Source organism: Dendrobium catenatum, unplaced genomic scaffold (assembly GCF_001605985.2).
Source record: "Dendrobium catenatum unplaced genomic scaffold, ASM160598v2 original_scaffold_85684, whole genome shotgun sequence".
NCBI lineage: Eukaryota > Viridiplantae > Streptophyta > Magnoliopsida > Asparagales > Orchidaceae > Dendrobium > Dendrobium catenatum.
This window is the reverse complement of record NW_021404125.1, coordinates 1-13,203: the sequence shown is the minus strand read 5'-3', so window position 1 is coordinate 13,203 and position 13,203 is coordinate 1. Positions and strand designations below refer to the sequence as shown.

General features: G+C 35.4%; 1 protein-coding gene across 1 annotated transcript; it reads right to left on the bottom strand.

The window, feature by feature from the left end:
• Positions 1-2,601: 2,601 nt before the first annotated feature.
• LOC110101540 (cell cycle checkpoint control protein RAD9A-like) lies at positions 2,602-3,656 on the bottom strand. The gene is made up of 4 exons (XM_028691901.1): positions 3,462-3,656; positions 3,134-3,371; positions 2,816-3,067; positions 2,602-2,732 (listed from the first exon to the last, which is right to left on the bottom strand). The coding sequence occupies exons 1-4, from the start codon at positions 3,564-3,566 to the stop codon at positions 2,602-2,604; spliced, it is 726 nt and encodes a 241-aa protein (XP_028547734.1). The 5' UTR covers positions 3,567-3,656.
• Between the last annotated feature and the right edge of the window lie 9,547 nt (positions 3,657-13,203).

The window sequence follows — 13,203 nt, the reverse complement described above, 5'->3', positions numbered from 1 at the left end:
AGCGGGAACTTCATCTGGAAACACATCAGCAAATTCTTCTAAGAGTTTCATGATTTCTGGAGGATACTTGATCTGTGAGCCAGTAACTTCCTTCAATATTAATAAGTAAAACATGGAATTCTCCTGTATGATCTTACGGCACTGGGAATAATTCAACAATAATTCTTCAGAAGTGATTCGTTTAGGCTCACCGTCTAAAGGAAGTAATACCATAGACTTTCCTCCATATGTGAAGGAATAAGTATTTATGGTACCGTCATGAGTAGTTTGACGATCATACTGCCAAGGTCTCCCTAACAACAAATGGCAAGCATCCATAGGAACACGTCGCACCAAACTTGGTCTTGGTATTGCCCGATTGAAAAAGCAACTAAACTGCGCTTCGTGACATTAACTACACTTCCCTTTTGAATCCAGGATAACTGATATGGTGCAGGGTGTTCTTCGGTTTTTAGCTGTAATTTATCCACCATTTCACAAGAGGCCACATTCTCACAACTTCCCCCATCGACAATTACTTGACAAACTTTTTCTTGAATAGTACACCTTGTTCGGAAAAGATTATGTCTCTGCTCAGGAACACCCTTCTGGGTATTCAGCAACTGACGAATGACCAATAATTGTCCATCATCCGCTGTAATAGCCAACGAACTTGAAGAGATTTCATTAATTTGACAGTTTACTTCCTCCTCATTACCTTCTTTCACCCCATGTTCTTCCTCTTCAAGAAGAGTGACTATGCGCCTGTTCGGACAATTTGCGGCAACGTGTCCAAATCCGTGGCACTTGAAACATTTTCGGGCGGGATAACTGGCGTCATTAAACACTTTCTGGTTCGTCTTGACTGGCTCCATGTTTTGACTGGTGCTCCGAAATTGTGGCTCGTTCTTGCTTCCCCCTCTATCTCTACTGGTTTCCTTATTTGGCCAAGAATTTTGCCATTTTTTTGAACGATTTTGCTGCTTTTCCACTTTAAGAGCCAAGTTGACGACATCCTGAAAAGTCCAGTAAGTCTGTAATTGCACTATCTGGCTAATGGCGGGATGAAGTCCCTCTAAGAACCTTGCGATCGTGTTCTCCATCGGCTCTACTAAATCGCATTTGAGTGACAATTGCTCAAATTCTGCCAGATATTCCTCAAGATATCGGCTAAATATTAAATGATAGGTTGATGTAAGTAAATCACCAAAACAAATAGTTGGAATAAGATTAATGATGATAATGATGGTTAAAGTAATTAACTCATTCTATGGTTGTTGTAAAGAATGAAAGTCACGTAAAGCAGAGAAGGTTTTTACAGAGAAAAGCTATAAGAGACTAGAGAGGATAAACAACTTCTGCTATCATGTATAAAAAAGCTTGTACCGTAGAATTGATGCATTGCATAGATATATGAAGGTGCAGGTGAGTACAGGTGTAAGGCTTGATACCGGAAGCGAATCACGTCGTCGAAAATGAAACTGGAAGCTTACCAAGTCATCGTACTGAGTGAAGAAACAAACCACCACCGGAGCTAAAAGGCCACTGGATACAGAACAAAGGAAAACAGAGTTCTTGAACTCTGGCGGTAAATCAGATTGATTTATTTCTCTAAAATCCAAAAGCTACTGAAACAATACAATTCAGCCTTTAAATAGGCGCAGCTCAAAAACAATTACAGGGAAGATTTATTTACAGAAAAACCTATAAGCAAACAAACAGCTAAACTACCAGCTCCCTGAAGTCGTTTCCGTTAATCTGCTCACGCCCATCTTCAGCTCCTGCGTCATTCTCCCGGGGTAAAAAACTCAGCCTCATAATGTGGAGTTAAATCAGACACATTAAAAACTGCTGAAATGTTGTGACTGCCAGGTAAGTCGATCTGATAAGCATTATCATTCACCTTTTTAACTATTCGGAAAGGACCAATTACAGGGAAGATTTATTTACAGAAAAACCTACAAGCAAACAAACAGCTAAACTACCAGCTCCCTGAAGTCGTTTCCGTTAATCTGCTCACGCCCATCTTCAGCTCCTGCGTCAAGGCTGGGATGCAATTGTTTTGTTATGATCTAACTGTAAGCATGTGCTCTGCTCAGGTGAGTTGTTCTTTTCGCCTGCTGTGGCAGCATGATGAGGAGGTGTTTTTAGTTGTTGATGGGTCGAGGAAGACAATGCCCTCTACAACCACCCCAGAATAAAATATATCTATCTTTTTATGCTCCCAAGTTACCTTGTTTATTAAATTTTCTTAAAATAATATTAGCATCCATGACTACTAATGAAAAGACAATTATAGCACATGAGAAAATCGCCCAAACTAAGTATTTTAAAAGTCATTTGAAATCAGAAGCTCATGACATCAGAATTACCCTTCCTTTCTTCAACTTTCTTAGACTTACAAGCTCCCAACACTATCAAACATAAATACACAACCACCAGTCGAGGACCAAACAAAAAAGTACAACACTTCATCTTTTGTGCTGATTTCAGCTCCAAAAACTATCCTAGCTATCCAGATTTTATTGCAGTTGTGAATCCAAAAGTATCACTTATAAAAATAGCTTAATAACAAAATTCTTAGCAGTTAAGAAAATAAAAACAAAAATAATAAAAAAGGGCTTAAACGGACATTACCTTCAGTTCCTTCAGACTAAATGTGACATCTGCGGGATCTCCTACATGCCGATACTGTAAAAACTCTTCCACCGGATCAATCCAAAGCTGAGTATGCAGCGTGGAGTCACTATTTTCTATCAGCAATACAAAAAACCAGCCCAACGCGATCAATAGACCTATGTTTAAAACAATAAAACAAAACTCGTAAAGTAAAAACCTTTGGCTGGGTCAATATAACTCCGGAATTCCACCGCTTTCCCTCCAATCTCCTCCTCGGCATCTGAAGGCACCTTGGACGGATCAGTAGCTATCATGGTTATCTCCTGCAACGACGACTGAAAATTCGACAGCAGCCGGGTGAGATCCCGTGGCCTGACGACGAAGCTGGTCTGTAGTGTTCTCCGATCAAGGGAAAGATTTTGGATTTCAGGCTCCACGTTGCAGGAGATCCAGTAGGTCTTCCTCGCCCCTGGGGAAAAAGCAGGAGAGGATCGGGAAATGAGGGGAAACTGGGAGAGAAAAAATAGCTTCGTACCGTTATGGCAATAGAGGGTCCATTGGAGCTTAGATGCTTCGGGAGAAGGAAGGAGAATGCGGAGAACAGAAAGAGAGGACACGGGGGTGCGGAAGATCGAGCAAACGGATTTGAGGAGGACACTGCAACGAATTTCCAGCGACGAGGAGGAGAGAAGGGAGTATGAATCAAAGAAGTCGGTCCTAAAAGTGATCGACTGGTAGGCCGAGCGGGAGGAGTTGAGTGTGTGGAACGCCAGCTGCCGTCATTAATGGAGATAAAAGGTTAGGAAAAACTGTGTGCGTGAGAGAGAGAGAGAGAGAGAGAGAGAAAGAGAGAGAGAGAGAACCTGTGAGTTGGAACCGTGAACAACGAGCTCCGAGCCGATGCGCGCAAAGCAAGTGACGCAGCGATGGAGAGTTTTAAGCGAGTTCCCGCTCAGGGAGAGCTCCATGACGGCATATTGCTTCTAGGGGTTTTTTCCGGTTTCTTAAGCGTGGGTGTACGCTGAAATCGGGGGAGCGTAGTTGTTTTCCGCGAGGGTACGCATTGCGTTACTTCTCTTCTTTGTTTTTTTCACAATGTTAAAGGGGGTGTTTAGCAACAAATATGATTTAATAAATTCCCCCAAAAAAATATGATTTAATAAATCTATTTTTACCACCATGTTGAAAAAGGGGTGTTTGGCAACAAATAGAATTTAATAAATCTCGTAAATTCAAATTTTTTAAATTCTAAAAAGTTAAATTTGAAAATTAACTTTAAAAAATTATTATATTCTATAAAATAGTTTGGAAATATAAGTTAAGATGTTTAGTATATTCAAAACTTAAATTTTAATTTATATTTTAAATATGTGTTACTTATTAATTATAATTTTAAAATTATCAATAAATTATTAATTATCAAATAACTTAATCAAAAATTTAGTTATTAATAAAAATACTTATGGATAGAAGTGGTGAATATAGTCTGTTATGTTATGAATAGAGTTAATGTTAGATCCAAACTGAACAAGACAATATGAAATTCTTAAAGGTATGACACACAACATCTCTCACCTTCATGTCTTTAAATGTAAAGTGTTCATTCTAAATAATGAGAAATCTCTACTACAAAAATTTGATCCCAAATCAAATGAAGGATTATTCATAAGATACTCAAATGTTGAAAAATTCTTTAGAATTTTTAATAAAAAGACACTAATGGTAGAGGAGACCACTCATATTATATTTGATGAATCTGATAATTCTAGAGGGTCTAGGATAGAAGTAAAAGAAGTTGTAAAAATCATCTAAGGAGTAGAATATATAAATCTGAAGGAAATGGTAGAACCAGAAAATTCACTACCTAGAGAATGGATATATTCTTCAAGTCAACATAAAGAACTGATCTTATGAGACACATCTAAAGGTGTTAGAACTAGGCATGGATTTAGAAAAGAAGTAAACTACTTTGTATTTATCTCAGTGATTGAACTCACTAATATAAATCAAGCTATATGATAAATTTTAGATCCTAGCTATGCAAGAAGAGTTAAATCAATTTGTGAGGAATGAAATTTGGGAACTAGTTGAAAAGCCTAAGGACCAGATTATTGTTGGAACTAAGTGGGTTTTCAAAAATTAAATGAGTGATTATGGTGTTGTAGTAAGAAACAAAGCAAGATTAGTGGCTAAGGGATATAACTAGATAGAAGGGATTGACTTTGAAGAGATCTTTACCCTTGTAGCTAAATTGAAAGCCATTATGGTGCTACTAGCCATTGTTTTCTTTAAGGGATTAAACTGTATCAAATGAATATCAAAAGTGCCTTTTTGAATGGGATAATAAAAGAAAATGTGTATGTTGAATAACCCCTAGGCTTTAAAAATTCATAATTTCCTAATCATGTGTTAAAATTAAAAAAGATATTGTATGAACTAAAATAAGCACCCAGAGTATGGTATGAAAGACTAAGCACATTCTTACTAAAGAGAACTTTTGTTAAGAGGAGCGTACATACCACCCTATTTCTAAAAAAGTAGGAGATGAACTACTCATTGTCTAAATTTATATTGATTATATGAGTTTCTGATAAAAATCTATGTGATGAATTTTTAAAAATAATGAGTAAGGAGTTTGAGATGAGTATGATGGAAAAATTGACCTACTTTTTATATTTAGTATAAGGCATAAGGATGATGAAATTTTCCTTAGTCAATCAAAATACATTAAGGACATCCTCAAGAAATATGAAATGGATTAAGCCAAACGAATAAACACTCCCATCAGTTTCACTATTCGGTTAGATAAGGATTCAAATGGAAAATTAGTTGATTAAAAAAATATCGAGGAATAATTAGATCACTTCTTTACTTGACTACTAGTAGACCTAATATTATATTTAGTGTTTGTCTCTGTGCTAAATTTTAGGTTAATCCAAAAGAGTTCCACCTGACTGCTATAAAGAGAATCCTTAGATATCTCTTAGGAATCCGGTATCCTAGGCATAGCACTTCCTTTAAAATCATATACTATTTTGATTCAGATTTTATAGGATATAGAGTTTATGGAAAAAATACTTCTGGAACATGTCAATTCATAGGATAGTCCTTAATCTTCAAGTCTAGTAAAAAAATAGAACTTAGTTTCCTTATCCACTATTAATGCTAAATATATAGCCTTAGGAAGTTGTGTGGCCCAAGTTCTTTAGTTAAAACAACAAATACTTGATTTAGGATTACATGTAGGCACCATTTAAATCTTATGTGATTACATGTAGTCACCATCTACATTTTAAAGAATCTAATCCAACACTTAAGGATAAATACATAGATATAAGACATCATTTCATTAGGGACCATGTTATCAAAGGAGACATAGAGCTACACTATATAGCTACTAAAAATTAACTTGCTAAAAGCTAACTTGCTGATATCTTTACACTATGTAGGCACCATTCCAATCTTATGTGATCACCTGTAGGCACCATCTACATTTTAAAGAATCTAATACAACACTTCAGGATAAAACACGTAGATATAGGGCATTATTTTATTAGGGACCATGTTATCAATATTGCGGATCTATTTTCATGATTTATGATTTTCATGATAGCAAACACTCCTATATCTCTACAACGGCCTTATTTAATAGCATTTCAGGTCCATACGATCAGACTGCAATTTGGAACCAGCTCAAGAATGGATAGACTAGGTCTGAGTCAGTTTGTATACTTTTTCCTTTCTTAAGTCTATTGTATTTGGTGTGGTTGTGCTCCTAAGCTTTGTAACTTGGAAGATTTTCTAACTGTTCTCTAGAGTTAACTATTTTTTGTAACATCATCAGGGACGATATTTATATTGTCCTGGATGATCTGTTCAAAAGCAAAAACCCTAATTAGGGCATCCTCATTAAAGCAGCCTTCATTATGCAAAACACATCTGTCTTTGACGATTTTGTATCGGCTAGGACGATAGGGTCAATTTAGAAGAATCTACCACAATCTATTTAGGAATTACTTATTTTGGACATCGCCAGTGGATCGTCCAGGACTATAAAATATCGTCTAGGACGATCCAGGACAATTTTTTCCAAAATTTCTCTTGAATTTAAGGAAAGCATATTATGACTTGAATTGCACGATCAAATCGTCCTGCCGATATGCTGACGATTGGACATCGACATTCTTTTTCCAGGGTGATGTTCAAGACGATATTCCACAATTTATATAGATCATCCAGGATGATAAATTATCGTTCGGGATGATAAGAACAAATTTCTTCTGATCGTCTCAAATCGTCCTGGCTGATTGGGCTTAAATTGTACTGATCGTACAACGATATTAGTATTCGTCCTGGACGATATGTCGGCAACTTGCATTAATGAGATCGTTTAAGATCTTCTATTTAAAGCTATGACATGACACTTTTATAAGTGTTTTGGTAGTCATTGTAGCTTCATTGTTTTGGGGGAAACTTGAAGAGAGAGCTTGAAAGGAGTTGAGAAAAGGGTGGAGTTTTAGAGAGGGGAGAAGTTCTGTGAGGGGGGACTCAAGGGAGTGTGGAGGAGGTTCCACACAGGTTGCTCCGGCAGCTCGCACCTAAATTACCGTTGGATTCAAAGGCTGTCTCAAAGGAAGTTCACCAAAGAAGAAGATCGTCTTTTTGGTGTCAAGGGACCCATCGACTCCGGCCCACCGGGGAAGGTTGGAATGGATTTTAATAAGGGCTTCTCCGCTTGCTGTGGGGGCTAAAGGAGAGACACTTAGTTAGTGAAATACTCGGAGGATTGCCTCGAGGAGTGGACGTAGGTTAAGGTTTGACCCGTAACCACTAAAATCTGGTGGTGTTTCTTTCATTATGATACTCCGTTTTAATTTCCACACTTTAGTTTTTCTTTGTGGTGATTTTGGTTTGTAGTTTGTTATGAAATAGATTTTTAACAAAACCATATCACCTCTATTTTAATTAGCCTTGGGCGCTAGTTCTTAAGGGCCAACATCCCTAGCGAACTTTTAAGTGGTATCGAAAGCACTTTCTAAGTGGCTATTCTGAGCACTTTCTAAGTGGGTATCAGAATTGATCATAAAAACTAAGTGTTGAAACTTTTTGAATTAGATCGTATGCTAATTTTTAGTAATCGTAATATTGTGCGGAAGGTTATTCGATCACAAGACACCTTTAATGTTAAATATTGACTTTTGATTTTTGAAAAATTTATATGACTACTTTTCTTGCCAATTCGATTGATTTTCGCATGTTGCCTATGATATTTAACTGGTTTATTCAATCACCATCCAGTATTGTTAAAGGAGTTTAAAACTTGATAATTCCTTTTTTAATCAATGGGACAGGGAAGAAAACAACTAAATCGCTTATTGAATGCAAAATCATTAATTACTTTTCTGTGCTTTAATATCTGAAGAGTTTATGTTAATTCCCCTGTACTACTGGGTAAGAGTTTTTGGGATACACACACCAATATAGTGAGCACTCTGTGAAATAAAACAATCCAAGTTGAATATGTTAATGCGATGATTTGGAACTATTTTCATGAAATCTTATGAAATGGATTCTTGGAGCATGTATAACTAGGTTATTTCAAATTGTGTCATCATTGCGGATTGCTTAGGAAGAATTTTCAAAAATTAAAAAGTTAACCAATATCTTCGTTGTCACTGGAAGTTAATGGCTAAAGTTAAGTTGCTATTGTGAATCAAAAGATTGTATATGATAGCTTATCTATTATGAAAGCTCGATGGGACAACTTACATCCCATTGTCCTAAATGAGTAAGTTTTGGTCTAAAGATCATTTTGATAAGATGTGAAACGATTGTTACCTAAAGCTGTGAGATACAGAAAAAAGATTAGCTTAAGTTCGGTGATCGGATGCAAACTTGAGTCAAGCATAAATCACAAAAGCTCACCAAATGCATAAGCAAATGTGGAAAAGGTAAAAATGGTAAAGCTGATGCTCCATTAATTTGTCTTCTGACGTTATTTCTTTCGATGCAGGAAGTCCTAGAATAATAAAAATTCAGTGCCTCTAATTTAGAACTCTTCTTATAAAATAAAAGCTAAGGCAAAAGCAAATATAAACTTGGTGTCAATAATGAAAAACAATAAAATTCTCCTTGGGTTTAGAACCCTAGTTTATGAAAGTCGGTCAAGAGAAGATGATGTTAAAGGCTTGTTGTGTGGTTGTGTTATATTTGGTTTTGTAGTATTTTCGAGATTTGTTTTTTTTTCGATTTTGTTTTGTGTTTTTGTTTTCGTTATCTTTAAAGTTTTAACTTATTTTCGTGGAATTTTTCTCTGATTAAACACACACAATTCACTTTTTCTAAAAAAATGAAAAAATTACCTAACGCTATGTATTTTTCCTGAATTCTTATGAAAGTTTGGTTGATTTCTCTAAAAACCAGTCAGAGGAAGGGAACTCATAGATTTTGTTTCTCTTTCTCTCTCTGAAAGAGGTTAGTTTACTTTTGATTAAAAATCTCATCATATTTAAATTGGATTTGAAACTGATCTTTGTATCTCCTTATATTTTTTTCTATCACAAGGAATCTTTTGCAAAGATTATTGAATCCACCCTTAAAATTTTTCTTAATCAAGTTGTCGTTGTTTCAATGTAAGTTGAGTTAACTTTTAGTTTAAAATATAAGAAAGAAAAGCAATTTTTTTGAAAATAATAAAAAAAAAGTGTCCAATTGATGTCAAACCAAAAGCATGCGCAAAGACACCAAATTAAAAAAAATACACAAAGGAATAAAAAATCAAAAAGATGCTCAAAGAGCCATTCAAGTATAAAGGGCATAAAATGATCCCACAAAAAAAAGATTAATGCTTATTTTTCTTATACTATTAAAGCCTTAGAAAATCCTTGATATGTTACGAAACTTGTTGCTTGAAACATCTGTTGGTTCCTGACTTCAGCAATCGTGCCATCTTGATCTATTCTATAGGATATATATAATGAAAGGAGTTTGAAAATTAATGTTTCCTTTTTCTCATTTATTCTTGATTTTGATATTGAAACAAAAAGTTTTGAGCTTTAAAAAGAACTTGAGCTTGGATTAGCCAATTTTATTGAATTTCTTACTTTTTTCTAGTTATGCGTTGTCAATTCCATTCCTTATTAAGTTTTTGAATAAAATCAAGAGGTAAAAAATTTCTCATTTTAAGCATATTTATTTGTATTAACGAGATCGAGGATTCTTTTTTTAATCGTTGTGTTTTTATGTTGTGCCCCTTCTTTTTTTGAAAATCGTCAAAGGGGCTGGAACGTATTGTTGTGAATTTTTAACGTTGATTTTCTTTCAAAAAATTAAAAATAACAAAAATATTTTTTAAATCTCCCCTATGTTTTAATTGTTGATTTCTAGTGACGGGAGATTAGAGAAGAAATACTTTTTTTTTGAAAATTCAAATTGAACTTGTTTTCATCGACCAAAATAAGGGGGATTGTTGCGGATCTGTTTCATTATTTTATGATTTTGATGATTAGCAATAAACTCCTATTTCTTACGGATGGCCTTATTACTATATTCAGGTCCACTACGATCAGACTGCAATTTGGAACCAACTCAAGATTGGAATAGACATAGGTCTGAGTTAGTTTGTACACTTTTTCCTTTCTTGGTCTATTGTATTTTGAGTATGGCTCCTGATGCTTTAAACTTGGAAGATTTTCTGACTGTCCCTGGGTTTACTGTTTTTGGTACATCATCTGGGAATGATATTTATATCATCCTCGATGATCTGTTCAAAAGCAAAAACGCCTAATTAGGCATCGTCATTAAAGCAGGCCGTCATTATGCAAACACATCATCGTTGGTAATTTTGTATCAGCTAGGACGATAGGCTCATTTAGAAAGAATCTACCGCAAATTTATTTAGGAATTGTACTTTTTTGGACATCGTCCAGGTGGATCATCCAGGACTGATTCCAAGACAATTTTTCTCAAAATTTCTCCTAGAATAATGGGAATGAGCATCAATGACTTGATTGCCACGATCAAAATCGTCCTAGGACGGATCCCCAATCAATCCCTCGTCCGATATATGCTGGATGAGTTGGACATGCGGGACAGCTCTTTTTCAGGCGATTTTCGGATGATATTCCATAATTATACTGATCGCGTCCAGGACAAAAAATTATCATCTGGACGAAAGAACAAATTTCTTGCTTATACGTATACCAAATTGTCCTGGCTGATAGCTTAAATTTATTGAGTCTACAGACGATATTAGTATCATCCGGAATGATAATGTCAGCAACTTGCATTTAAATATCTCATTTTGAAGATCTTCTATTTAAGCTATGACATAATACTTTATAAGTGTCTTTGGCAGCCATTGGTAGCCTTCATTTTTTGGGGGGGAACTTGAAAGAGAGGCTTGGAAAGGGAGTGAGGAAAGGGTGGAGTTTGATGAGAGGAGAAGATCTGTGAGGGGGGACTCGAAGGGAGTTGGTGGAGGGGGATTCCACACGGTGGCTCTGACAGCTTGCACCTAAATTACCGTTCAGAACAAATTCTTCTTACGTTTCAAATTTCCCTGGCTGATTAGGGCTTAATTGTACTGATCGTACAAGACATATTAGTATCATCCTGGATGATAATGTCGCAACTTGCATAATGAGCTCATTTTGAGATCTTTCTATTTTAAGCTATACATAATACTTTATAAGTGTCTTTCAGCCATTGTAGCTTGCATTTTTTGGGCGACTTGAGAAGACTTGAAGGGTAGTGAGGAAAGGGTGGTTTGAGAGAGGAGAAGATCCGGATGGGGGACTCAATGGGAGTGTGGAGGGGTTCCACACGGTTCTCTGACAAGCTTGCACCTATAACCGTCAATTCAAGCTTGTCTCAAGGGAAGTTCACCAAAGAAGAAATCTCTTTGGTCAAAGGACCGGCGACTCCGCCGCACCGGGGAGAAGGTGGAAGGATTTGTAAGGGCTTCCCACCTTGCTGTGGGGGCTAAAGGAGAGACCACATTAGTTTAGCAATACTCAGAGGTGCCTGCCAGGATGAGTAGGTCAAGGTTTGACCAACACTTAAATCTGATGTGTTCTTTCTTATTATTACTTTCGTATTAATTTCCACTTTGGTCTTTGTGATTTGGTTTGTAATTTTGTTATAAAAAGATTTTATAAGCAATCAATCACCTCTCTTTTCATTAGCCTTGCTATTTTCTTAAGGTCCTAACATCGCCTAACGAACTATTCAAGTGGGAATCGAGCACTTTATAGGGCAATCTGGCACTTTCAATCAATGAACATAGAGCACACTGGTATCCACTAAAAATAACTTGCTGAATCTTTACAATACCACTTAGCTTTGAAACTTTTCAACATCGTTAAGATACCAAATTAGGTGTGATAGATTATTCATATTTAGAAATTGATGGGTTTCATTTTTGTAGTGTATGTTGTTCCTGTTTATGTATTTTAGTTGTATGCTTTGATTTTCTATATTTTTCTTTTCCAATTTTTATGAATCAGATCAGGCTTACTTTCTATGTTGAATTATTTAAAAAAATTGATTGATTTTTTGTTATTTTATTTAAAAGCTTATAATAATGATTGACTCCAAAAAATAGTTAAATGAATAAACATTGATGATTGTATTTTTTCCTTCTGACTACTTTAGTGATATATTATTTTTTTCTTAAATCAATTATTTATTTCAATCTAATTAGAAGACTCTTTAATAGAACTCTATTTTATCTTTCTACAGTAATCTATCTCATATGATAAGTATGAAATTTCTAATAGGTGTTACCTAATATAATTATTCCCAATGCTAAAACTAAAAGAGGGGAATTATAATTAAAATTTCTCTTGGATCTTAGAATAAACCATTTTAAGATTTTTTTAAATAATGTAAATTTCAAAAAATATTCAACCATAACAAACTAAAATGCAAAAAATAAAAATGCTAGAAAAGTAAAGAATAAATTTGATAAAATTGATCTTATAGCTTCAAATCCAACTAGACTACGTCCACTCTGTGAAGAGCTTCCTTCTTCAAGTATTGGCACTAAATCCAAAAGTGACTCTCCTTTTGTTCCTAAGCAAGGGTAGAGAACGCCTTTACAAAAATCTCTCTCCTGCAACCGGTTTTTAGAGTTTTGACATCCTATTCTCACCATCTTGAGATGACAAGGACTAATGTTCCTTCGTCATCCTCCTCATCAGTATCGAAACCAACATTCTTTTCACCCTCTTGTAGATGCAGAGAAACCAGTTATATTTTTCACCCTCTAATGATGACAAGTAGAACCAGCATCCTTTTCAGCCCTCCTAGTGATGAAAATAATGTGAGTCTTACCCTCCTATGATGGAAAGAATCAACATCCTTTTCTCAACCTCCTGGTATTAAGGGGAGTACCGTGATATTCTTTGAAATCTTTCTCTCAATTAGTTCTTCAAAGAGTTAAGGAGAAATATGAAAAACAAATAAGATATTCATACCTTAGTAACCTTGTGAATTTTCCTCATAATTTTATTCAAAAATCTCTCAATCTTCTTCCTGAAAAACCACTCTCAATTTCACTCTGAAAGAAATTTTCGGCAATAACTCTAGAAGATCTCTCTTTTT

Bases quoted from the DNA above. Each gene is read 5' to 3' on its own strand.
- LOC110101540 (XM_028691901.1), bottom strand. From the start codon at position 3,566: ATGGAGCTCTCCCTGAGCGGGAACTCGCTTAAAACTCTCCATCGCTGC. The intron at 3,372-3,461 runs GTTCTCTCTCTC...TAATGACGGCAG, and splicing joins TTCACGGTTCCAACTCACAG to CTGGCGTTCCACACACTCAA. The intron at 3,068-3,133 runs GTACGAAGCTAT...CTTTTTCCCCAG, and splicing joins GACCCTCTATTGCCATAACG to GGGCGAGGAAGACCTACTGG.